At 41.7% G+C, this 26,121-nt stretch overlaps 1 protein-coding gene across 7 annotated transcripts in view; it reads right to left on the bottom strand.

The window, feature by feature from the left end:
* Positions 1 to 303: 303 nt before the first annotated feature.
* ZNF608 (zinc finger protein 608) overlaps positions 304 to 26,121 on the bottom strand; it is a gene marked incomplete at its 3' end in the record, with an annotated part of 110,733 nt that continues 84,915 nt past the window's right edge. For 5 of the 7 annotated variants that reach the window (XM_083818738.1, XM_083818735.1, XM_083818737.1 and 2 more), the window contains exon 10: positions 304 to 26,037. In XM_083818738.1, coding sequence (XP_083674864.1) covers positions 25,901 to 26,037 — 137 coding nt within the window. The remainder of the gene's footprint in view (positions 26,038 to 26,121) is intronic. The other 2 variants (XM_083818739.1, XM_083818740.1) reach the window with 2 other exon arrangements.

Consider the following 26,121-nt stretch of genomic DNA (forward strand, 5'->3'; position numbering starts at 1 on the left):
AATATACAAGCTCTTTTTTTGGTCTTTCAGTTTAAAGGAGCAGCTGAATTCAATTCTACTCTGACAGAATAATTAGAATGGGGGAAGGGGAGGGTTCATTTTTCTTTTCCTATAGAGTACACTTTCCTACAGATTTTCTCTTCTACTCAGATTATATTAATGTAGCATTAGTGAAAGGTTTTCCATGAGTAATACAATCATAAAATATGATAAATGTTGAACTATAATCGTTTATATTTAGTCACTGCTTTTAATACCAAAATCTAGGAAGAAATAAGATGTCTTTTGCAGGAAACATAGATACACAAATAAATCCAATTAAAATCAGTCTTTTTTTTTTTTTTTTTTTAAATATTGGCTTATCTTTTTACTCTCTTTAGGCTTTTTCCCTCCCTGTTCTTTTCTATTAGTTCTGGTTTATTCTATTCACTTCTGTATTATTTATCTTCAATTTTTTTTTATTTTTCTGCACATTGTTCTCTTGCCCTTCTCTTCTGTAACTACTTGTCCTTTTTCTCTTTGAAAGGAGCATTTCTCTTCCATTCATTCTTCATTGCTTTTATGCCCAGCACCCATTACTGACCCACATACACTGACACATACACACACATTACTGACACCACATACACCACATACACATACATCTCTCTCCTTTTGCTGTGATCTTATGCTTGTTTTCTGTTCGTCTGTTTCTTTTCATTGCATTCTATTGTCTCTTTCTTGCTGTCCCCTATCACGTTCATCCTTATCCTTTATTCCCAAAGTCTACTTTTTCTTGCCATTGAATCTCTCCTTTTAACTCTTTCTCAGTACAGGATTTCCCCACATCCTATTTCCAACATATGGTGCTTTTAACCTCTCATTCCTTATGAGGTCTCTCTTCCTGTCCTGCAGCAAAAGAAATATTTCTACTGACAGAAATACTACTCTCCCATCTTTCTTTTTCACCTCTTGTTTTATTTGCACTACAGCAACAGCTGAGTCATATCACGTGCTCGGAAATCAGTCTGCACAGGGTTTGGATCTTGTGATTTCCCACACAAATAATTCTGATAATTTTCCACCTGTGAGTCACCTGGGTGTACTCTGGATGTGGGTTCTGGTTTGGGAGACTCCTTTTTCCTCAACAGAAGAAGAGTCTCAGCCAAGTCCATGCAGCAGACCCCCATCACAAAGTTTCCCATATAGTTCATACAGACTTCCAAGAGCTCTTCTGTGGCACTCTGGTTGAAAATATTAAAAAAAAAAAAATCTGCGGAGGGATTTTTAAAATACTTTATTCTTGGATAATACATAAACCACACTGATCCATGTACAAACAAGAACCCTACATATGTCTCTTGGCCAGAGTTAGTTTTTCCCTCTTCAGTTATTCTTCAGGTTCAATTTATGACTGAGGCAGCTGCACTCCTTTCCTCTTCTTTGTTACTCTCCTGTTTTCCAAGGATGGTTCTTCAGTGGAGTAGGGAGAGAGGTCGGATAGGTCTGGAGAAGATATCTGTCTTCAAGTAAGACCTGTTCACCCTTGTTAGGTTACTCACCACTTTTAATATCCTAGTCAGATGGCTCATACCCAGCTCTGAGAGAAAGGCTAAGACAACTGACTTCCATTATGTTAGTCTGTTGACAAAATATGTCATTTCTCCCTTATATTCAGGATAAAAAGAACTAGGCAACTGGTTTTACAGCACAAAATGAGATGAAACAATGCAGAAGTGTCATGTGCAGTGAATCTGAAATACAGTGTATTTTGACAAAATGAGATGCAGACAAATTCTCAAAAACGTCATGATTTCTTGCACAGTACTGTATAGAAAATGCTTCATCAATAGTGTATGGACACTGGAAACAGTCAGTCACATACCTGGAAAATGTTTCTCCTACCCAAAAGGTGCAGTGTGCTGCTCAGATCAGTACTTCAGATTGAACAAAATAATAACCTTTAGGTGCTCCAGAGGTATAGCTACCATTCTTGCTCATTGCTAAATAATGCCAATACCCAAACAAACACTAAGGAAATAAATTAGTAGCTAAGGATCATAAGTAGCCCAGATCTGGACAGAACCAGAAGCTGTTCATCACAGTCTTAGCAGGCAATAAGTCTTAGAGACTTGGACACTGGAAATGAAAAGAAAATCTAGTCATATCCTCATGAGACAGGAGTGAAAAAAAGACCTCTGATCTAACGGGAAAAAGGACCTACAAAAACCAGCAAGCCCTGGTTCGGGTCTTTGACCTAGGTCTGACTGCCTCAAGGTAAGTTTCCCTCACATGGGAAATCCAGACTTGTTTGCTACAGGGGGTCCCTTTAAGGACCAAGTGCAGTCTCAATTAAAAACCAGACATTTTAAAGCTTCTACAAAGAATTTTAGCAGCACCCACATAGAAATTCTTTTTGTTGCTGAAGTGTGACCATCCTTAGAAAATCCTTGAATCCAGAACTTAAAGACAGATTTTAAAAATTTCTAAAATTGCATTGTACTTCTCTGTGCTTGCAAAGATCTTTGAGTCTTCTATACATGCTATCATCTCAGCATTGTGCAAAAGAAGTTGCATCTTTCAAAATTATGAGGTCTACTTTGGGAAACCTACAGTAGATTTCTCATGTCTACTGTGTTGAGGTCATCCTTTGAAGCAACACATCATGGGTGAGTTGTCTTCCACTTAGTGTTAGAAATTCTGCTGAGGGCTTTTATGTTTATGCAACATTGTGGTGTCTTTCCTCAGTTCTGATAAGGAGACTAACAAAACCATGGAAGGCTAATGAATTAGAGACGCAACATCCAGATTTCCTTCCATATTTTCCTGCTAATCTTGCCCTACAAAGTGGTTAGCTAAGCAAGTTCATAATCCATCAACACTTGCACATTCTGCAATTACTAATCACCTGGAGGAATTTATAGCTTGGGGAAAAGAGCATAGTTCTAAGAAGAATCCAAATATTAGTGAGGGCTGATGTTGCAAGGTAGTTTCTCACAAAGGGAATGGAATATTGTCCTGAAGGTTTAAATGTCAGAACATTATGTGGGGAAATGCAAATGGTCGTATCACTCAGTGAAAAGATGAGGTTTTCATAAAACTAGATGCAAAGTGTGTGAAGCGAGGAATTTAGAGAAACAGACTGTAAGCAAGAATGAGAATAGAAATAAAAACTCAGAGGCATCTGAATGGAACGAGCATCTACAAAGGAGAAATGTGAGAATGAAGAAATAGGACTCCAGAACACCAGGGCTGTCAGACATGGTATGTGACTGACCATCCAGATTTCAGGCTGGTGTCCAGGCTAGGATAGAATTTGGCCTGATGTGGCCCAGGACTGGCTTGCATTCCTGCTAGGGCATGCTGCTGGCTCATGCTCACAGTGGTGACCAGTGCCTTTACCCAGTCAGACTGCAGCCCATGCCTTTGCTTGAGATCACTCTGTCCCAGGTACAGGACTTAAAAGTTAACTTTGTTAAACCTTGTGCCATTCTTTATGACCAAACCATCCAACCTGTCAATGTCTTTCTGTACAGTGGCTCTTCCTCCCTCTGTACATAAAAGCTGCTACTACTTTGGTGTCATATTCAAACTTTACCCTCGGTAAATATGTGTTGGCTTTTCCCAGTTGCATTCTTGTCCTTCGGGTGCTTGAAAGCAACTCACCAGGAGATCTGTACCACAGTTTTTTCAGGGACTGCAACATCCTTTTCTCAGGCTTGAAACATCCTGGATCTGTATTTGCTCTGACCTAGCTGTGATTTCCCAGAACTGTTATCTTCAGTTTAACACCATATGTATTAGGACACACATGGGGTACCTCCAAAGTTTGTGTATATCACTTGAGGAGATGACATACAAAATGGCATTGTAGAAGCAGATACTCCTGTGACTCATTTAGTCCCTAAAAAGCCCTTTAAGACGTTCATTTGGGTCTTAGAGCATCCTGTAGTATAGCTCAAGGGTGAGCATACAGTATAGCTTTTGGAGGGGAAAGAGAAGAAGCTACCCGGAAGCTGTGCAAAATGTCTTCAGTACATAGGCCAGGTCAAGCACTAATGGTACCTCTCCCTTTTTTGTCATGACCCAGTATGTGTCCAGCACTGTGCTGCCCACCCACACAGGCATACATTATCTGAGCGTCCTCTGATGAGGCCCTGAGTAGTCATATCAATACCTTCACGAGCATGCCCTGTAAGGACAATATAGGCATATACTTTGTGGGTTTTGCCTGGGTATATGTCAGGCTGTGAGTGAGCACTCTGACTTACAGAGCACTCTGTAAGGCTGTGAGTGGCCAGGATGTTCTGACTTGCACCTTAAAATCTCTCTGTTGAGAGAAAGAAGGTAGAATTAATATTTGTTTAATAAACTTAATAGAAGATGTACCTGAAGGCACTTCTTATAAGGCAACACAAAAGGGATCATACAAAATACTAAAACCTACTTTGAATATTTTCTAAAGAAGAAATAGGTTTTGCAGCATAATACAATAGTAAGGGAATAAAGTTATCACTAATATATTTCTACCATCATATATCTCTGCCTTTACTTTCAGACAAAGTAATTTAAACTGTTACACTGTACAGATACCATCTAAAGTCACAGAAAGGCTGCATTCTTTTTCAGAAGAAGGTGAATTTTAGCACTTCAACAGTAAGTCAGATTCAAGAGCCATGTTGGCACAATCAATATAGTTTTATTATATAGTTTTATTAGCAGCATGAATAACTAATTCAATCAAGGTAGACTCCTTTAAAAAGAAATTTACTAATCTGTCAACCAATACAGCAACAAAACACTAGAAAAAGCTTGCTAGGAAATACTTGCTAAGAGGCACAACTTTAAAAATGAATTAATTATTAGATCAAAAATATGATAAATACTTTTCTTCTGAACCGTGTGGTTCAACTGCAGCATTGTCTTCACTAAAATTCACAACTGTGAAAAGTGGGTGAAAAACAAATGATTTTGTTATATAAATGATTTTGTTATATATGTATATATAATTATAATTTTAATTAATTATATATATATGAATATATAAAACGTAACATCCTACGGGAGATATTTCCCATCTAAAATAAATGTTAAATGAATGTATTGCTTACTTCAGAATGATTTAAATATTGTTCAATAATTAATGTGCTGCTGTGCTAATGTGGCATTATAGAGAAGAACTAATTCAAATGGCAATTAGTAGTATCAGATGAAAGTTTTGCTTTGGGGACTTTTATTATTTAGAAGCTATTTTTTATCATTAATTTAAACTCGGTGGCTTACATTTGAGGCCGTGTGGCTGTGGCTGCCTGCTACATGTATGCATGCTCTCCAGCCCGCCAGCCCGTACAGCCCAGAGACAGGGACCCCAGAACAGCTTTCTGCATTCACACTATCGCATGGGTGTGCAAACATTTTTAACCCTGCCACCTCCTTGCTATTGTAGCTAAGATATAAAGGAAGAATGCAGCGTCCTGGCTTTGTCTTGCACTTCAGTCCTATGGAGAAGCAAAGGTTAAGAACGAGGAAAATTAGGCAGACAGCCCTGTGTGGCCCAGAGAAAGACATGCTCTTCTGTGCGGGCCAGGGCCCCTTACATAAATGGGAGAAGGCTCTATGAATGAGATCATTTTGACTTCCTCTGCTCACATGCTAATGCAGGCTTTCTTTCCTTTGGCTGAAGCAGGTCAGCCATGTAGCTCGGTTCAGCGCCGCATTGTGAAACATTTCCGAGCCCCTGGTGCCTGCGCTGTGACTCAGGTCTAATGAACGTGATGTGAGAGGGCTTCTCCCAGCAGTCCAGCATCCACGGAGCCCACCTTGGTCTTCCCACTGAGATGTCTGCAGAGAAGCCCACAGCAACCAGCAGGATCAGGATGAACCACGGGCAGTGGGTTTGATTGCAGGCCACTTCTCAAGGGTTTGTTAAAATGAGGTTTGTGTGTGCCCTGCTCTCACTGAGAGCAAATTAAATTTTAACAGGGTGCAGCTCTAGCATTTAAGAGTGCCAGCCATCACAGACAAGTGACAGTGAAATCAGACAGACACACTCTTTTTCCTGGTGTTTATTTAGTGGCTTTTTTTTAATCCTTGGATGACTTTGCCCTCAAATTCTTTTACAGTTTGCTCACTGAGTTATGTTCACTCCAAAGATGTGCATCCAGTTAGCTTCCTCTGCTCCCACAGCAATCATCAATTCAAGCTAAAGTGAAAGGGTCAGATTCAGAGGCAAGTAGAGAGTGGTGTAAATTTCTTGTTAGTGAACTGGTCCAAATTTGTGAAATTCTTTGTTATTGTACCAAAGTCATCCCTGCTTTAAGTGAAAACAAAGTCCATTAATTTCTTTGGGAATGGCATGTTTTTTACTCTCTGCTTGATTCATCAGGCCAGATTACCTCTATACCCTTGACATGACTGCAAATTTGGATTAATTATTAATTGTTAATTGTTGTTAATTATTAATTACTTATGTGAACATAAATCTGTATAATTCACTGCTGAGAGGGGAATGGGACTGATGTAGGAAAAAAGAAAGTGTAAGACCAATGAGTTTACATTATATATGTGTGCATATATACGTGTATATATATCTATACATAAGAAATTTTAAAAGTATACTTAAAAACAGAATATATCACACATTAAAAATAAGAGAAACAGAAAGGCAAATATATGTCCTTTACTGTGGAATTACTTCTAACCATAAGCTTTTTTAATGAGCCTTCCTTCATGGAAACTTTGCATCAGCTGCAATTTTCTCCTCTTTTTCAAAAGACATCTTTAGAGATGCTTTATCATATTACAAAACCACTATAAGAGTCCTAAATCCTATGAAATGGATGCATTAGTCAGGGTAGGTCACTTTTAGCAGTAATGTTGTCAAGGACAGCCTCAGCTGCTCTTTTTTTATTATTTATTTTCACACTGTCCAGATTTGCTTGATATTGTTTTGCATTTTTAGCCCTGTTATCTCTGAAAGCCAGAATGAAGCATTATACCACAGTTATACTATTATCTCTGAAATATATGTGAACAAAGGCATATTCAGAAGTACATGCAGTTTGGAGGAAATACTATATTCAACACTGGAAATATTTAATGGATCAGATTCTATTCAGTCCCTTTAGGCAGTACCATCTCTTCCTCACACATGCATAAAATTAATATTAATATATTTTTAAAGGAGATTTGCAGGTATTTAGCTCTATGTGCTTGCCTGCATAAGAGCCTTATAGAATTCCTGTTATAGCTAGAATTAATTTGTGAACAAGCTGAAACAGGATGTTAGCACCTACAGCTGTAAAGACCACTGAACTATATGCCACATACATGAGGAGTCACCCACATTTCCTGCAATAGAGACCAATATACATTCGAGTGGACTGCAGTCTCTGAACTAAACACTGGAGCCTGGGCTGCTGCTATGTATCTCTGCAAGAGAAGCTAGAGCCTGGTTTGCAGTCTGCAATAATGCTTCTCATTTGACACTTGCTAAACATATGTTTTTGAAGTGGTGGAGAATTGTAATAAATTCCAGGGCTGTAGATGGGAGGACACACAGCCTGGACCCAAATTCTTGGCTCTGAACACTTTGGATTTTAGATTTGGATCATAATCTAAGCAGACAGTCAATGTCAGATTTGCTGTGGTCAGAGTCTCATGTGAGCTGCCAATTGTATTTCCTATCAAGACAGCAGGAATTTTATGAAAGCAGCTGTTCTGGAGAGATTTTTGCTATTCTCCAGGCTGATAATAGCTGATTTGTCTTTATCTACTTCATACCGTACTCAAACTTTGGGAAATGTACTTCATTATCCTCTTTGGAGTGACTGAGACAGTAATCTGTTATCACCAGCAGACTGAAAAGACTCAGCTCACCTTCCCACTTCACTCACTGGTAGACTCGTAGCTGTGAAATAGCGAAATGGTGGAGGACATTTGAGTGGTGGTGCTCCTAACATGCCATCAGACAGAGGAACAACCACTCAGTACCACGCCGAAGGCTCTCTCTGCAAGGGAAGGCTGTGCTCCTGCTATGGAGCCCTGTCCCTTCTGCCAAGAGCCATGGGGACATCAAGAGCCACGCACAGGTTTTGGAGGGTGTCAGACCTCAGGTATGCAAACCAGCAGTTAAAACCCCAGCTGATCTTTGCAAAGCTCATATCGTACACTCTGATGGATCATAGTACTGAAATCACTTCAGCCCAAGCTGATGAATGCTGAATTGCTTCAATTTCTGCTGACTTTTAATGGTCCCCTCGGGGGTCAGTACTCTGTTTGGAATGAAATTCCTAGCACACACACTGTCTACCCCAGCGTGTGCTGTAAATACAACATCAGTCAGACAGTTCTTAAGGAACTGTTAGACACTGGCTTATTCTTTAGATCTAATCACCTGCTCTTGAGAAACCTAATTAAAAAAACTTGCTAAAAATTTCTTCCAACTCCATGTGAATAGCATGTGTATCCCGGCCCTTGTATTCATTTGTAATACAATGGCCCCAAATATTCATTTGTAAGGACAAGACTTGAAAAATGCTGCTGCTGCTGTCAAGCCAATGTACAACCTCTTTTTGACTAAAAGGCACTGGCTTAGTTCAACTTTCAGAACAGAAGGCTGAAAGGTGACCTGACTGCTGTCTACAACTACTTAATGGGAGGATATAGGGAAAGTGGAGCCAGTCCCAAAGCTGGACAGGAATGTGAGAAGAAACAACAAACACAAGCTGGAACATGGGAAACTTCAACTAGGTAAAATAAAAACAATTTTCACCATGAAGGTGGTGAGGCACTGGAAGAGAAGCCTGGAGAGGTGTGGGATTTTCACCCTTGAATATATTTAAAACTCAACTGGACACAGCCCTGAGGAACCTCATCTAACCAGACCTGCATCAAGCTGGGTGTTCTGTGATTCTAAGAGAAAAACAAGGAGTTGGGTTTAATAAAATACAGCTGTGGGTACCTGTTTCTGACCTTCATTGGGCTCCAGAGTGTCCTAAGACAGTCGTGGCTCATCTGCTCAATTCTGAGTCTATACAAAATCACATGACATTTCGTTGTGCTAGATTAAAATGTCCAAATACCCATCACTTAGCAACTTTACTGCTTTTTCCTGCTGTATGCAAACACAAAAGGCACTTCCAGACTTGGAATTTCTGTCAGGGGATGTCCTGCCTTACAAGCCTCTTAAGAGCCTTTTGGGGGATCAACAGGCATATGGTAAGGATGATTCAACCAGATCACCCAAGTAATATTGTCTAGTTGGTTTTCCAAGAGCTTCTTGGCAGAGTCTTTCACGATGCTGTAGTTAAACTCAGCAGGCAGCTAAGTACACCAGCAGCTCATTCTACCCAAGTAGAATGAGGGAAAGAATCAGAAAGGTAAAAGCGCAAGAACTCATGGGTTGAGATAAAGACAGTTTACTAGGTAAAGCAAAAGGCGCGCACGCAAGAAAAGCAAAACAAGGAATTCATTCGCTGCTTCCCATTGGCAGGCAGGCGTTCAGCCACTCCCAGGAAAGCAGGGCTCAGCACGCATAATGGTTCCTTGGGCAGACAAACGCCGTCACTCTGAACGTTCCCCCTTTCCTCCTTCTTTACCCCAGCTTTTAATGCTGAGCATGACGGTATATGGTATGGAATATCCCCTTGGTGAGCCTGTGCCAGCAGTCCTGGCTGTGTCCCCTCCCAGCTCCTGGTGCACCCCAAGCCTCCTCGCTGGCAGGGCAGCACCAGAAACTGAAACGTCCTTGGCTCTGTGTAAGTGCTGCTCTGCAACAACTAAAAACATCGGTGTGTTATCACCACTATTTTCACCATAAATCCAAAACACAGCATTGTGTGAGCCTCTACAAAGAAAATTAACTCTATCCCAGCCAAAACCATGACAATATCCACCCCTTGTTCCATACCATTTATGTCATGCTCAGGTCCCATACTTTCCAATACATACTCATTAATCACCACCCTTCAATTAATAAACAGATATAATATTCTTAGTCTATGGACCATCCATATGAAATGTCCATAAAATGTCCATAAAAAGTCCACTGATTTCTTTTAGTCCATGACTTAGCTTCTATCTGTTACGGCGGTTGCTCAGGACAGGAGAGGCGGTGTGTTGTGTGGAGTTATTGGACGCCAAAGCCAGCTCAGGTCGGGTCACTGCTGTACTTGCACTGCTTCTCGTGAGGCTCATCCTCTCTTGATTCAAGTGCTTCCTGCTATAGGAATCCTGTGATCAAGGGTTACAACAGTTTGAAGGCATATCCATCACAATCTCCACCCCTTGTCCTTTTGGACCAGGCCGTAGGGTTTAGCATTGCAGTGAACTCATCCCCTTGCCCCTGCTCCAGCCTGGGCTTGTCCACTGGCCACAGTCCCTTAGAGGTGTACCTGCTCTGGAATGGCCTCATTCATGAGCCACAGTCCCTTCAGAAGTCTACCTACTGTGTTGTGGACTTATCCATGGCTTCTAATGCCTTGGGGTCTACCTGCTCTGGTGTGGACTTACTAATGGGCCACAGTCACTTTGAGGTGTCCCTGCTCTGGCACAGCCCTTTTCACTGGCCTCAGACACCTGCTGTGTCATGGTCTTATCCACAGCCAGACACTTCAAGGTGTTCTGGCATGTCCTTATCCATGGACACTGCAAGGTGTACCTGCTACACAGCATGGACTTCTCCATGGCCGCAGACACTTTGGGGTGTACGTGCTCTCATGTGGACTCACCCACAGCTCACAGTCCCTCTGACTTGAGTTTAGTCTGGAGCTCCAGCCTGTCTAGTACAGCAGCAATGAGAACAAAAACAAGAACAGCAGCAAAGATCTGGCCATCCGACAGCCCCAGAGAATGGTCACAGCTGATATCAAAATGTTGCCAGGCACAGCAAAGCAAGACGCTAAGGAGTAGAGCAAATGGCAGAAGCAGAAGCAGCCACTAAAAAGCACTGGACTCTAACATAAAGTAAGGCAAGCAAGCCCCATGGCAAGCACAGGAGCCAGCTAATTAGCAGCTAAACAGCTATAATATCTCCACACTCCAATCAGATCTGTCATCATCTCAAACCCTTCATGATATACGTTGGGCTCCATAAAGGACTGCTGTAGTTTAACCTGGCAGGCAGCTCAGCACCACCCAGCCACTCACCCACTCTCTCCAGGTTAATGGGGGAGAGAATCAGGAAGGTAAAACTGAGAGAGCTCATGGGTTGAGATAGAGACAGCTCACTTGGGAAAGCAAAAGCTATGCACACAAGAAAAGCAAAATGAGGAATTCATTCACTGCTTCCCATTGGCAGGCAGGTGTTCAGCCACTCCCAGGAAAGCAGGGCTCAGCATGCATAGCGGTTCCTTGGGCAGACAAACGCCATCACTCCAAACATTCCCCCTTCCTCCTTCTTTACCCCAGATTGTATTGCTGACCATGACACCACACAGTATGGGACATCCCTTTGGCCAGCCTGGGCCAGCTGTCCTGGCTGTGTCCCCTCCCAGCTCCTGGTGCACCCCCAGCTTCCTGCTTGCAGGGCAGCACCAGAAGCTGAAATGTCCTTGGCTTTGTGTGAGCACTGCTCTGCAACAACTGACACATCCGTGTGCTGTCACCACTGTTTTCATCACAACTCCAAAACAGAGTATTGTGTGAACCTCTACATAGAAAATTAACTCTGTCCCAGACAAAACTATGACACATGATGGCTTTGAAAGAAACTCACCAGCATAGAAATGCGCATAGGGAAAAAACTGGCTAAAACCCAGAAAGCTAAAGGTATGAATAAAAGGGGAGTTCTCACAACAGGAAGATGGATATGTGTCGCCACAGCTTAACAATTACATTAGAAATAAAAAAAGAGGTTCAGGGAAGGATGGCAAGAATGATTGATAGTCTCCATATAGCAGGGGAAAAAAATGAAGAAAAAAAAATTAGTCTGGAAATCTTCAGTGAGGGAAAAAAAAAGATCACTTAAGGGAGAATATATTAAAGTCTATAAAATCACAAGAGGTATAGAAGGAAGATGATTAGAACTGAAATTGGTTTTGTTACTTCCAGTACAGGAATCCAGGTCTATCAAATAAAGGTAACAGGCATTGCAGTCAGAGCACACAGAAGGTCTTCATGCAATGGGCAGCACACATGGGAAAATCCATGGCAAGGGACACTGCGAACACAAGAAGTTTATATTGCGTTCAAGAGGGGAGTGAACAAGCAGTTGAAAAATGTTTGTACATTATTACATAAAAAAAACAAAAGAGGGTCGGAAAATACCCTGGATGAAAACTGCCAGAAAGCAGGAGAGTGTTGGCATGGGTGAGTATCCTCTTCGTGCTCTTTCCTAGGCATTTGCTTGTGGCCACCGGTGATGACCAAGCTAGCCAGATGTTTGGCCCCATGTTCCTTGACCTCCTCTTTGACCTTCCTTCACCCCGAGTACTGCAAAGAGCACCGAGCAAGCAGGTTCCCTGGCCGCAGGGCCACCCAGCATTGCTCAGCATGGACATGTGCCTGGGGACTCTGTCCTTCTGCCTCCCGACCAGCTCCCCAGCAGCTTCGTGTCCCAGGGTGGCCTCCTGGCTGTCCTCCTGCACAGCGTGCGCCTGAAAGCCGCTGCAACTCTGAGCTTTGCATTTTAGCCCTGGAGCTACATCTTGGCAGACTTGAGGTGCCAGAAGAGGGAAAGTGAGGCAACTGTGTTGTGTGGACCTTTCTGCTGCAGAAGCAGCTGGATTTTCAAGAGCATTCAGGTGCCTAGAAAGCTCTTCAAGGGAATCTCAAAATGTGCTTTGCTAGATAGTTGCCAGATGCCTAACTCCCCTTGATTTCACTGTGATAGCACTTGTGGAAATATATATCTACCTATCTACATCTTTAGGTGCTTAAATCTCTCCAGTGTGCTGACCCCATGCCCTCCAGAACTTAAAAATAACTTTGCCTAATTGGACCCCTACTTGACCCCATGTGGCTTGAGGCCCACTCTGCCTGCATGGGATGACAGGGCAAATGAAAATGTATTAATCTGAAGTGAAAAGCACTTATTGCAGATGGAGTGGGGTCCCTTGAGGAACATTTCTTATCCCAAAGTTATGGACAGGCAGAGCAATTTTAATATTAATACTACATTCTAAATGATGGAGAAGCTGTGAGATGTTCAATTCATGGCCTAACAAACTATGAATCACACTTTTGTATGTCAGATTAAAGGACTGCAATCCATAACATTTCATGGTTCTCTAGTACAACAGTGCTATTGTGGAAAATAGTATTAAGCAGGAAGCTGCTACCCATTTGTTTTTTGTCCTCAACACAACCAAAAAGAAAGAAAGGAAGGAGGAAATTGACTGGGACAGAGCTCCGTCTTTAAGCATGTTTGTACAGGATTGAGTAGACCATGCTGGAATATTTGGAGGGCAGGGTAAAATACTTTCAGTGGGAATACTAAATCCTGACACGGAACAAAATAGCTCAGAAAGACAAAACACAGAGCAGGAGACACAAAACCCACCACGTGTGCACATGCTGAAGGTGACCATGTCACTGGAGACACACACGTATGCGTGGTTATCCAAGGGTTCTGCTGTGCTCTTCTCTCAGGGAGCAGTTTTGTTACCAGACCTGGCCATTCCCATGCTCAGCACATTCACGATTCATTCCTCTGCCTTTGCTATTTTTTGCTTTGTTTCATTTGTTCCAATGTCTGCTGCTGTTATCACATTCTCTGGCTCCTGATCCACTGGAGATGTCTTCTAGTCCAACCGGCAGCTCTGAGCTACAGGTTACAGCTCCGGAGGAGGGGGAGGCATGGGAGGGAGCTCCTGCCTGCCCAGCCGACTGCTCAGCGTACAGCTCCAGGTGCAAACCATGTGTCTTCAGCAATGCAGCCATTTGGTTAGCTGTCTGGATGAGCCTGCGCCAAACACTTGGATTCAGAAAGTTTGTTTTCAGCCTTTGTGGCTGCAGCCCTGCTCCAGTCCAGTGCTCCTCCCCACACTGTTTATTTAGCTAAAACACATAAAACTCTTGTCAGTGTAGCAAGGGTGGGATTAGTTCCTTTCTTCTCTCTTCCAAGGGAAGCATTGTTTTACAAGAAGAAACAGCTTGTGTCCAAAAGTAAATAGGTTAGCAAAATTGCTGCTGTCATTGGTCAACAGGAGAATCCTCCCTTCCTGTGCAAAACAGCTCATTCATTTGGGTGGTTAAGAAAGAAATTAGATGCCTGATTTTAGATGCCCACGTCTGGAATTATTGGCCTACAGTCCTGAACTGACCCTTCTCGTGCCCTAATTCAATTCATATCAACCCTTTTTGCACAGCAGACCAGTGAATCCTAACAATGGATGTTTGTTGTAAACAACAACAACAACAGCAACAAAAAATAATCACTGCTGTGACTTCAATTACAGTTAGCTAAGCTTAGCAATGTGCTGCAGGTATCTTTGCTTGATACTTCCTAACTCTAAATGGACATGCACATGAAAGGGAAATAAAGATCCCCAGAAGCCGCGCCAACCTCATTTGAACATTAGATTATTCACTTTCCCAACTAATCAATAATTGTTATAATTAAAATTGATAGCTGCAAATAACATGACAGAGTGCTGCTGCCAGAATACTGATTGTGTATTTGGCTTGGAAAGATAGGCAGTAGCGTGGAACACTTATTTTCCAATTTGCTTTTAGCTGTGTGCAAATTGCTTTAGCTGTATCCAGCTGATTTAGACCTTGCCTGGAGGTACACTAGATTAATTGGGAGCCACACATTCATTGCTTACAGAATGGACTCTGTAATTGGTGAAATTTGTTAGTGCCAGTTATAAAATAACTATATAGTTCTGCTTTTTAGTTGTCCTTTCATTACTCTTTCAGGAAGGGGGAAAAACAATTAGAACCTTTCAGACAATCAAGACTGCTTTTAAGTCTTTATGTAAAACTGCCAGTGTGACCATAGTCAATATTTTATGCAAGCAAACATTAGTGTGAATATGGTATTGATTTTTTTTTTCAGAACTGAAAAGCTCTTCAGCACACACAAGAGAGATTTTTTTGTCCTTGTTGTGACTGAACTTTAGATAATGAAACCATTATGTTGTTACTACCCAGAGCTTTCAAAAATAACTTTTTTTTTTGAATCTTAACTAGCTTGTTATTAAACAGTAGAAAAATTCATTGTTATTTGTTAACACCCAAAAGCATTAAAAAAAGACTGTGGCCACAGCTTTCCTTAATCCATATTCCTCTGTTGCTTGTGTGTATGTAATTGGTACATGTAAAACCTACAGCTAAATATATAAATAACTCTACAGTGGATTAATTCAGAATTACACGTTCTTGCGATTACTGATGAATCTAGGAGTCAAGAGCCATGACCTACACTTATTTCAGTTTCCCATGTTATTCATGGCTTTACCCTTAAAAGGAACAAGCAGTAAACCAGCTATTTCTCCTTACAGCAGCTGTGATCCCTGGAAATGTCCTGCATCCTGCCTGTGGCGCAGGGCATGGTGCAGTTTCACAGACAGGGCTCAGGTGAGGCCCCAAACACACCCCTGCATTGTGAAGGGAGAAGATGTGGCTAGCCCAATGCCACCTTTAGGATTAGGTTTTGGTTGCTCAGGACACATAACCAGGCTACAAAGACAAGAGCCTCGCACAACTCTCATTTACAGCTCCTGTGGTCACACGTTTCCCTTGCACACATCAATCGAGCCTGTTGTAGTTAACCTACAGATGCATGCTCCAAAAACACCCTATAGCTTCACAAGTACTGGCAAGCAGGCAAAGGAGAGGCAGCCTGTTAGTGGCCTCAATTAGGAAAAAAAAATATGAAGTTCACACCTTATTGAACATCTGAGAGTCCAAACAGGCAAGAAAGCCATTGAAATCTTGTCTTTACTAGCTGCAATTCTCATAGAACTACTCATTCTTCTTCAAGTCTCTTTTCCTTGGTGATTAGTTAGCAATTTACTTTTGATGGTGTTAGAAGATAGGGGTAATTCAGCTGTTGATTCAAGTACAGCATCGGACCTTGATGCTATCTTAGGGACTAAATACAACAGCTGAGCCAGGGGCAAACGCATAGTTTAAAAAAGGGTTGTGGGTGTGTGAAAGGGGTATGGTGAAGAGGTCCCTCACTGCCATAAATGCCCTGATAGACCTTCTCCTGAAACCAGTGTCATGTGTTTGCTTTACAGATGTCACATACAGAGATTTTCAATTCTTATTCTACTGATCATTATACACTAGTCAAATAAGCTTTAGTACAAGTTAGAGGGGTAACTGCATTATTGATAGATATCTCCTTGAAACCAGTGACCTGGTCTGAAATTTCTTTTCCTTTGTATCTGGTACCAGATGCTGCCAAGAATCTGAATGGCCTGTGAATGCATTTTGTCTTTTTAAAGAAATAGGGGGAAAATTGTGGAAGTTGAACACCTTGAAACATTTTTCTCCTTTTCACATGAACAAGATCTCAAAACAAAACAAAACATTACTAAAAATACATGACACTTAATCACAATATCACAAGAAGTGCTGAGGTTGGCAGGGACCTCTGGAGGCATCTGGTCCAACTTCCCAGCTCAGGCAGGGACACTTAGAGCTGCTTTCCCAGGAATACAGCCAGCAGCTTTGGAGTATCTCCAACAGGGATGTCTCCACAGCCTCCTTAGGCAACCTGTACTCAGTCACTCATACACCAAAGGAGTGTTTCCTCCTGTACTTCAGTTTGTGTTCATTGCCACTTGTCTTGCCACTAGGCACCACTAAAAAGAGCCTGGCTTTGTCAAATATTATGACAAATAGTATGAAAGTCTAATACTAATTTTGAAGATTCAGCTGAGGCCTCTTTTAATGCTGCATGCTGAAGTGCTAATTGTCCAAAAATATAGCAGCCAAAACAAAAGCATCTAGTAAGAACAAAACTATCATGTCTCATTATGGAAATACACTTGTTACAGAGAAAAATATTCTGGATGGATTTTCAAACGTGTATCAGCCAATTAATGAGGAAAAAATATAGGTCCTTTGTACTGGTGGCTAGTAATCTAATACTGCCATTTCATGGGCCCCCCAAAAATATAAGAATTGGATCTACTTAACAAGAAAACACAGAGAACAGGACCGAAGTTTTCAACTTACTGCCATGACAGGAAGTGTAAACGGAGAAACACACTTCTGGTTTGACAGATACAGTCTCCTGGCTGATAATGTTCTCCTCTGTGATAAAGTTCTTTTTCTCTATAAAAGAGGAACTTCTGTCTTCATATGGCAGACAGAAAAGACCGGTTCTTTCTGTAAAGCAGCTGGAAAACAAGTGAAATCATCTTCCTCTGAGAGAGGGGAGTTGCCTGTTTGTAACATGACAGGTGTAGTGCCTTCTAAAGACAAAGTTGTCATGGCCAAGCTTGAGCTCTGAGGTTACCTCATGCTTTATCTTGTCTCATTTTCTGTACATTGTTTGGACTTAATAACCCTCACCACTCCTGAGATAACAAACATCATGTCTCTTGATGCTGCAGACCTGTACCACTGAAGAAAACAAAGTGTACTGAGATGGCAGCTCAAGAGCCAGTAAAACACGAGCCTGCAGTGGGTGCCTGAGCACTTCACAACAGTCAGATTGGCGCTGAGGGTCCTTGATCCACATTAGCTACATAAACAAGACCTGTCTGTCCAGTGCCAATGCTTTACTAGGAGGCATTGCAGCCCCTGGTATCAGCAGTTGCTCTCTACACGCTTGGTGCTCATCTGTGCTTGCCCAGTGACTTGTGCGATGCCACTCACTGTTCCTTGTGCTGCTTGGGTGACCCTGCTGGACTTGTGACTATCCAAATCCCTGTTCCAGTACAAAGTTTAGCATGGGAGTCTGTAGGGCAGACTCAGCAGTTTTCAGTTGGGTCACTTTTATGTCAATCTTGTCCTGCCTACACATCAGGGCCAGTTTTAGTCATTCTCTCCTGAGAGAGAGAGATACATGGTATATATAGATATATATGTTGAATGATCTACCAGCCCCATACACTGACATGCACGCTGCTCTTCTTTAACAATACTGAATTTTGGTACATCCATCTCTCAGGAAAACAAACTCTTTTACAAGTGAGACATTTTTAAAAGCTCATGACCTAGCACCAGGTGTAGAGATAAAAGGCCAAAGTTAAGCAGTTATTAGTAACCTAGAGGACTATTTTATTGCCAATAGGCTTCAAAAGAAAACCCTAAGAAAATTAATATCAAATAATGCATATATTATTTATATGTGACCCTTTAATGAAGGAGATAGTGAGTACATAAACATCCGAGAGAGACTTGCATGTGTATATACTCAAGGAAGAAATAAAGACCTATAATAAGAAGCAATTATTGCTCTATCTCGAGGTCCCAAATCCTTATCTGAGTTGCAACAGGAGAGCTCACCTAGAACTAATGAAAGGTGCTCTAGCATAAAGACAGTGATCACTTTCCTGTGATTTTTGGTGTTTTCTTATATGGTAGTTTCTTCTGCACCTTGGTTCTTTAGAGCAGTAACTTGCTGTAACAAAGCTGGGGACAGACTTGACATATATTGGGCTTACATGGCAAAGTTTTGGTAGCAGGGGAGCTGCAGGGGTGGCCTCTGGGAGCAAAGCCCACCAGCTGCCCCATGTCAGATCAGAGCCAGCTACAGCTGCTCCACAAGGGACCGGCCATGGGCCAGAGCCAAGCCAGGGAGTGACGTTGGTTGGGCCTCTGTGAGAGCAGATTGAAGAAAGGGGAAAAAAAAAATCTGCTGGGCAACAGTAGCTGAGAGAGAGGGGGGAGAACCAGCCCTGCAGCCCCCCAGGTCAGTGCAGCAGGAGGTGCTGCAGGCAGGGAGCAGCCGTTCCCCTGCGGCCTGTGGAGAGGCCCCTGGTGGAGCAGGCTGTCCTCCTGCAGCCCATGGGTCCCACACGGAGCAGATCTCCACGCTGCAGCCCCTCCGTGGAGGAGCCCCCGGTGGAGCAGGTGGATGTGGCCTGGAGGAGGCTGCGGCCCATGGAGAGCCCCCGCAGGAGCAGGCCCCGGGCCGGAGCTGCAGCCCGTGGAGAGGAGCCCACGCAGGAGCAGGGGGTCTGGGGGGAGCTGCCGCCCACCCGTGGGGGACCCGTGCTGGAGCAGTTTGCTCCTGGGGGATGGATGGACCCCGTGGTACGGAGCCATGTGGGAGCTGTTCTTGAAGAGCTGCTGCCTGTGGGCAGCCCCCGCAGGCTCAGTTCGGGAAGGACGGCATCCCGTGGGAGGGACCCCACGTGGAGCGGGGGCACGGAGTGACCGTGACGGAGCGGCGGAGACAAAGCATCAGGAACTGACCGCAGCCCCCATTCCTTGTTCTCCTGCACTGCTTGGGGGGAGGAGGTGGAAGAGGGTGAATCAGGGGGAGGTTTTTTTAGTTTTAGTCCTCCTTGCACTGGTCTGTTATTAGTTGGTGGTAAATTACATTAATCTTCCTTATGCTGAGTCTGTTTTGCCCGTGATGGTAACTTGGGAGTGATCTTTCTGTCCTTATCTCAACCTACAAACCTTTTTCCATCAAATTTCCTCCAACACCCCTTCTGAGGAGGGGGAGTGAGAGAGTGGTGTGTTGGTACTGAGCTGTCCATTGGTGTTAAACCACCACAGGATGTAAAATGGAAACTGGCCATCTGAATTCAATGAAATCACAAGACAGCTACAGAGGCTGAGCATTTGGCAAATTCTCTGTTAAAGGAAGCCAGATTATTTGAAAGCAGAATGATCATGAAAGGGCTCAGCAGACACTTGAGGCAAAGCCTGGTACTAAGTTGTTATGTTTCAAAGCATGGCATGGGGAGACATATTGTATCATTGACATTTCAATGACCTTTTCTGTATGGAGCTCTGCTTAAAAATCAGTGACTTGATCAGGCTCATCTCTGTGAGCACTTAAACTGATGTGGAGATGGAGGTGGGGAAAGGTGCGAAGAAAAGGCCATTAAAAAAGCCTTGCTCTAGCATGCATAAGCAATGGAATAGCAGAACCGTCAGCCCTCCCTGCAGTCCATCTAGCCCTTGATCTGCTTCTTCGCACTGTCTCCTGGGGAACACAGAGACCCAAAGGAAGAAGGTAGTCAGGTTTTTGAAGCAACCAGCAGCACTGAATAGAGACTTATCAAGGAGAAACTGGTTCTGACAAGGAAGCTACCCAATTTGTGCACACACATTAGAGGCCAGCTCCTGTTAAAGCTAACTGCAAAGCTTATCCCTTTCAGTCACCCGTGTTGGATACGGAGGGGAAAATTTTCCCCTCTCCCCTCAAGTTTTTTCTAGTGTCTTGTGGACTCAAGTTTATATAACCGAGAAAATAGGAAAAAATGCAAAGAAAAAGAGGAACATTTTTTTCATGGCAGCCTGTTAACTACGTAAGAAGTTCTTCAATCAGAAAACTCTGGGGCTTTTTATCTCACCTCACTTCCACTGTTCTGTAAGAGTCTGACTTGAAATACACACGCAAAATTCCTCTTTCAACTTTCTTTTGACTAATCAAGAAAATATTAACGAGGGTCTGACTGAAGCACATTTCCTGCATATCCTTCTATTAGAAACAGCTCCAAACCAAGTCCAACAGAAACTACACGTCTTTGTTCACCACTGCCAGGGTATGGCCAGCAGCAGGGGTTCCCCTGGGGCCATCCTGGTCTCATCACACCCTTCTCAGCCAGGAACTGCAACCGTTTACTCTACCTGTCAAGATGTATACCTTAAAATTAGTCTCTTGTGTTTAGGGTTTAAAGGAGCTTTCAGAGAACCTTTGCTTCCTGATTCAGTTTTTTTTTTTGTTTTTGTTTTTTTTTTTTTCATCAGGCACTGCTGTACCATTCAGTTTCATAAAGAAATCCTGAAGTATTATGGTGAAAGCTATAAATAAGCACTGTTCTACCATCAGCAAACTCAAACAACAGAAATCATGTAACTAACATACACCATTATACCACCCCAAATTACTTCACAACGCTACTAAAACTACTACAAAGCTACCGAAACATTACTACAGGTACTGGCTTCGTTTTATAGCAGTTCATTTGTCTGTAACAACATATGCTTTCAAAGTCCCCAGAGCATTTTTCTATATTATGGTGGAGAATAACAAGTTTTCTACTTGATAAATATTGTCAGGCAGCAACTAATAATTACCTTTGCAAAATCCTAAGTTTGCTAATTTATCAGCCTAGACAAGAAGTTTCAGAGTTACTACTGAGGTTGAGAGTGCTATTTAGCATGTGTTGCTTAAAATTACTAACAGACACCATGAGGATTTAAATGGTATTTTATAGGCATTAAAATTCCTTACAGAAACGGTTAAGAAAGTGAAAAAGTAGTGTCTTTGAAAAGCTTTCCCATTCCTCAAAATGAAACAGCTTCAGCTAGTAAACAGTGGATATGCCAGAAAGGACATTCCATGCTCTCTGGTAAAGCAGAATGTTCACTGGGTAAGTAAAGACATCCTGAATATGAGCTGAAACGCACTTACAAGTTATTAGACTTCTTTTGTTTTCCACTTTCTGTAAAAAAGAGAGTATCTTTTAAAGCTTGTGCTCTAAAGAAAGGGATAAAGAGCATAATGAAAACAGTACAAATCAAGACCTAGGGTTTTTCCACGTTAAACTGAAGTGGATAGCTTATTCTGCTACCAAAAGTCAAATGTGCACTTGAATGAAAATGAAACCATCATATATTTCTAAGTAAAAGTAACAAGTAGGACTTACAAAAAAAAAAAAAAAAAAAAAGGCTATCTGGCTATCTGAGCTTAGACAATAGCCTAATGAAAAACCTACATTAAGGAAAACTGTAGTTCATGGTAAAGCTGTAGAGTATTTAACACAGAAAGCTAGGTAAAGGTTAAGACTGAAACAAATGAAGAAAACATCTCTTTTCTAAAGCAGAGCAAAGCTGGCTCATTAGGCGATGACTATATACCTCCAGTTCTCTCTGATTCAAGGAAGTACAGCTTTAGACTTCCTGTATAGGCTTGATATCATTCCCAGTTTTCGAGGCAGTAATGGTTTCAACATAGCTTTCAAAATCATGAAGTCTTTTGTCAGTTATCTTAAACTCCTTGTTAGTAATGGTCTGCTCTAACTACTCATGACATCTTGCACTATCATCTACATGATGTTAGAAGCATCCATTGCTATTACTCTGAAAAAACTATAAATATGACCTACACTGTGGGAATTTCAAGTGAGACATGTTCTGTGTCCCAAACACTTTATGCTGAAGAGAAACAGGATACATTAACACAGCATAAGACAGGAAAAAAAAAAAACACAGGTCAAAGAAGGGAACGTGATAAAAGAAAAGGTCGGAAACTAATCAAGAGCTGAGATCACAAATGTATGCAGAAGGATTTTAGCTGTACAGATAGAATGAGTAAGTTTTGATGATATCAAATGGAAGTAAGCTAGAGGGCTCTACTGTGGCCAAGTGGCCAAGTAAGGTGAAGGGGAGAGAAGGAGAAAGATGTGGAGAGAAAGAGGAGCGAGAGAGTATGGCAAGCAAATATTAGAATGAGATTTTCTTGCATAATGAGGACGGTACATCTGTCAGTTGTGATAAGAGTGGCAAGACCATGATGCCAGAAGGAATAAGCACTAGATTCCTTGCACAACTCTTCCACTCCTTCCCTGACAACAGCCAGGGTGGAGAGCTGCATAAGGGCAACAAGGTGTTGTTTATGGTGTTTTTTGTGCTATCAGTGATACCTGGTGTATTTTAGAATGCATTAATGGATTCTCTCATCTTACATCTTCTGAAAGCACAGGCACTGCCAGCAATTGTCAGAGACTTAATGACCCAGTGATTACATCCAACCAACACACCCTTCAGAAGCAAGGGATGGGATAAGATGGCACAGAATTAGCTCTATGAGTTCTTAGGTGTTCACTAAAATGACCAGGGAACCTAAAAATATGAAACTGGAAAAATGTTTCTCCTGGGCCGCACTTTCAACAGTTCCAGTCTAGCCCTGCTAGTCATCCAACTCAGTCAGTTAGACCCCTGTCTTATTTGAGCCTCTAGACCTGCAAGATTAATCAAACAAACCAACCAACCAACCAACCACACCCTCCCCATTCACATCTGTTTTCTTCCCAGTGCAAGCACCACAGGCAATAACTCCCCGGCTGGGGTTTTGGGTTGGTGTGATGGGCTCCCACTGACAGACCTTTCATTCCTCTAGCTGCATGCCATGGACAGGTTAGAAACTCACAGAAGTCACTGTAATACTAAAGCTCTCGTTCACCTCTACAAGACAGCTGGAACACCCAAATGAAAAATAGAACAGGGTCACTGACTGTAGCTGCTAGCAGAGCAGAGTGGTAAGGGTGTTAGCTGGAGGTCACAATGAGCACAAGCCCTGCCTGTGGAAAACAACAGCACAGATACATCTGTACCATGCTGCTTCAGCTGCCCCCTTCCAGTGACCAGCTTCTGTGGCCCGAAGTTCCCAGGTTTGTAAATTGTCTTCCTCATACTGCTGCTTCAGTTTGCTCATCCTTTGGATACACAAGGATGAAATGATTACAGCAGCTACATGTCAAACTTGGACACGTAGATGGATATCTTTTGGCTTTGGGGAGTTATTGAGCCAGCTGCACAGCCTTTAAGAAGGTCAGCACGGCAAGTGCTAAATTAAAAGTTATGAAGATAGAAGGAAAAGAATAACCTTAAGTGGAGGAAGAAAATAAATGGCAATGCCTGTTAGCCTCTCTTACAAATTTCAAGGATATAATAAAGTTATAACATTAATTATAATTTTAACTGCTGCTTACCCCATATCAATCAGAGTAATTCATTCCAGTTACTTACAACACTATATTAAACCACACTAAATCAAAATCACCAATAGTGTGAATTTATAAGATCTGTTTTGCTGCAGAAGCATTAATGGTCTAGACTGAAAAGAAATCAATGGTACATTTCAATACAAAAACCATCTAAGCTTTTAATATAGAAGTAATAAGGCACTTATTTTTCAGGAGTTCTGCATTCACAATATCCCCATCCACAAAAAAAAACACCTCTTCCTTCCCATTTTTGAGGAAGCTAATTTGTAGTATGTCACCACTGTGAAACTTCTGAACGTGTTCAGAACAAGATGATAGGAGTAAGCCACAGATGAATAATGTGTAGTAAAAATCAATAAACCTTATTACTAGTCACTATGGGAACTTATTTTATGCCTATAAAAATAAAACAATTATACCAATATGAATGGCAGATTCATCATAGTAATATAAAAAGTCCAAGTGTGCTTGTCTGCTGGGAATCTTTAATTCATCCTTCTGCATTAAGTATTCACAAGGCAGGAGGAATGGAACCGACTTCATAAACAAGCTCTAACTTCTAGTAATTCACCCTGCCAAAAAAAACAAAACAGTAAAACTTTAAAAAACAGTTTTGACTACTAATATAACTGGGATACGCAGGAAAGGATAGAAGTTAAAGCCTCAAAAACCTGACCAGTAAATCTGACTTTTTTCAAGTCATAATTAATGTTTTCATATTACTGTGTACTGTGTTTAGTGCAATTAAACAAACCAGGTGGTATAGCCACAAAAAATATTTATTTTGTGGTAATACAAGTACCAATGGTTAAGCACAGCAATGGCCTTTTTCTTTTACTCTACATGTCCTCAGTTTTTGTGCATCTATTCATTTTGGGGGGGTGCAATACAGACATAACCAAAAAAAAAAATCACCTGAAATTTATAGTACACAGAGCTGTGCTAAAAAAGGCAAATCTCTAATGCCTTTTGGAGTACCTCTAATACCACCCGAGGCTACTATGGGCCTTTTCCAAGCCTACTGGGGTCAACAGAAAGAGGTCCAGTGCTATCACCTGGCTCGGGTCCCGCATAGCCCCTGGGAGAGGACAGCACTGCGGGCCCAGCAGGGCAGGCAGAGGATCGCTGCGGGGGCACACTGGTAACTGAGCCCCAGGGAGAACTTCTGAGACACAGACCAGCAGTGGAACGGCAGCTTCAGGCTCTGCTATCTACACCTACGACACATCTTTCAAAGTGGCCCATAGACACCAAGAAAGTACAAAAACAACTTTTTTTCTTTATTCTGATTGCCAAATTATTTAAGGCAGGTATAAAAATGAAAGCATTCAATATACATTTTACATAAAATAAACTAGATTACAGCATAAAACAAGTAACCAGGCAATGGCATTAAAGTCTCTCTTCTAAAACTGGATAATTGTAAACATTAAAAAAAAGACTGCAGGACTATTCAAGTAATAGAACAATCACAGATGTCTTCTGTTATGCAGGCTATTGGTTATCTGCCATTCAAGATTATCAAAAAAGACATTTCATTATTCACAGATGCTCATTATTTTCCATTTAAAAATTTTACATTATGTACAACACAGTTTTTGTGGTACTAAGATCCCCATGCCTTCCAAAGGTATATTTTTCACAATACACAATTACAATGAAACAGTGAATACAGTAACATTTTACACTGATGCATCTTAATAGGAGCCACCAAATAGACATCTACATTGTACCAAAGTGTCATCACAGTTAGCCTCTCTGAGAGCTTGTGGGAAATATCAGAAGGGTACGCAAGGTTCAGGCACACTGATACATAACATTATTTATTTACAATATGAAAGAAAAGAAAAAAAAAGAAAGAAGAGAAAAGAAACAAACAACCTTTTGCGGTTAACACTTTCTAAACATGACAAATACATTTCTCCTTTTACTATGTGGTTTGCAACTTAGCAGCAGACCCTGTGTGCGAGCCTGGTTATTGATACAAAAAAAGTAAAGAATATATATATATTTTTATATATATATGTATATATATATACGCATATATATATATAAAAACAGAAGTCTAATTACAGCAACATTTGTTACTCTGTGATAAAATCTGCAATTTACAAAAATGAAATGACTGGTTTTTGCCTGCCATTAAGGCATTTCAAATTAACACCATGGAACTGATGTCTGTAATAAAGCGCTTCCTCATGTGATCCAGTCACATGACAATGTACATCTCCAAACTCATCATTCTCTGAAAAGAGAAAGAAGAATGTTTTAGTATGCAGTGTCCTCTTTTCCTAATGTTTTCTGCACCTCGGACAAACGCTGTGAAATG

Source organism: Anser anser, assembly GCF_964211835.1.
Source record: "Anser anser genome assembly, chromosome: Z".
NCBI classification, from domain to species: domain Eukaryota; kingdom Metazoa; phylum Chordata; class Aves; order Anseriformes; family Anatidae; genus Anser; species Anser anser.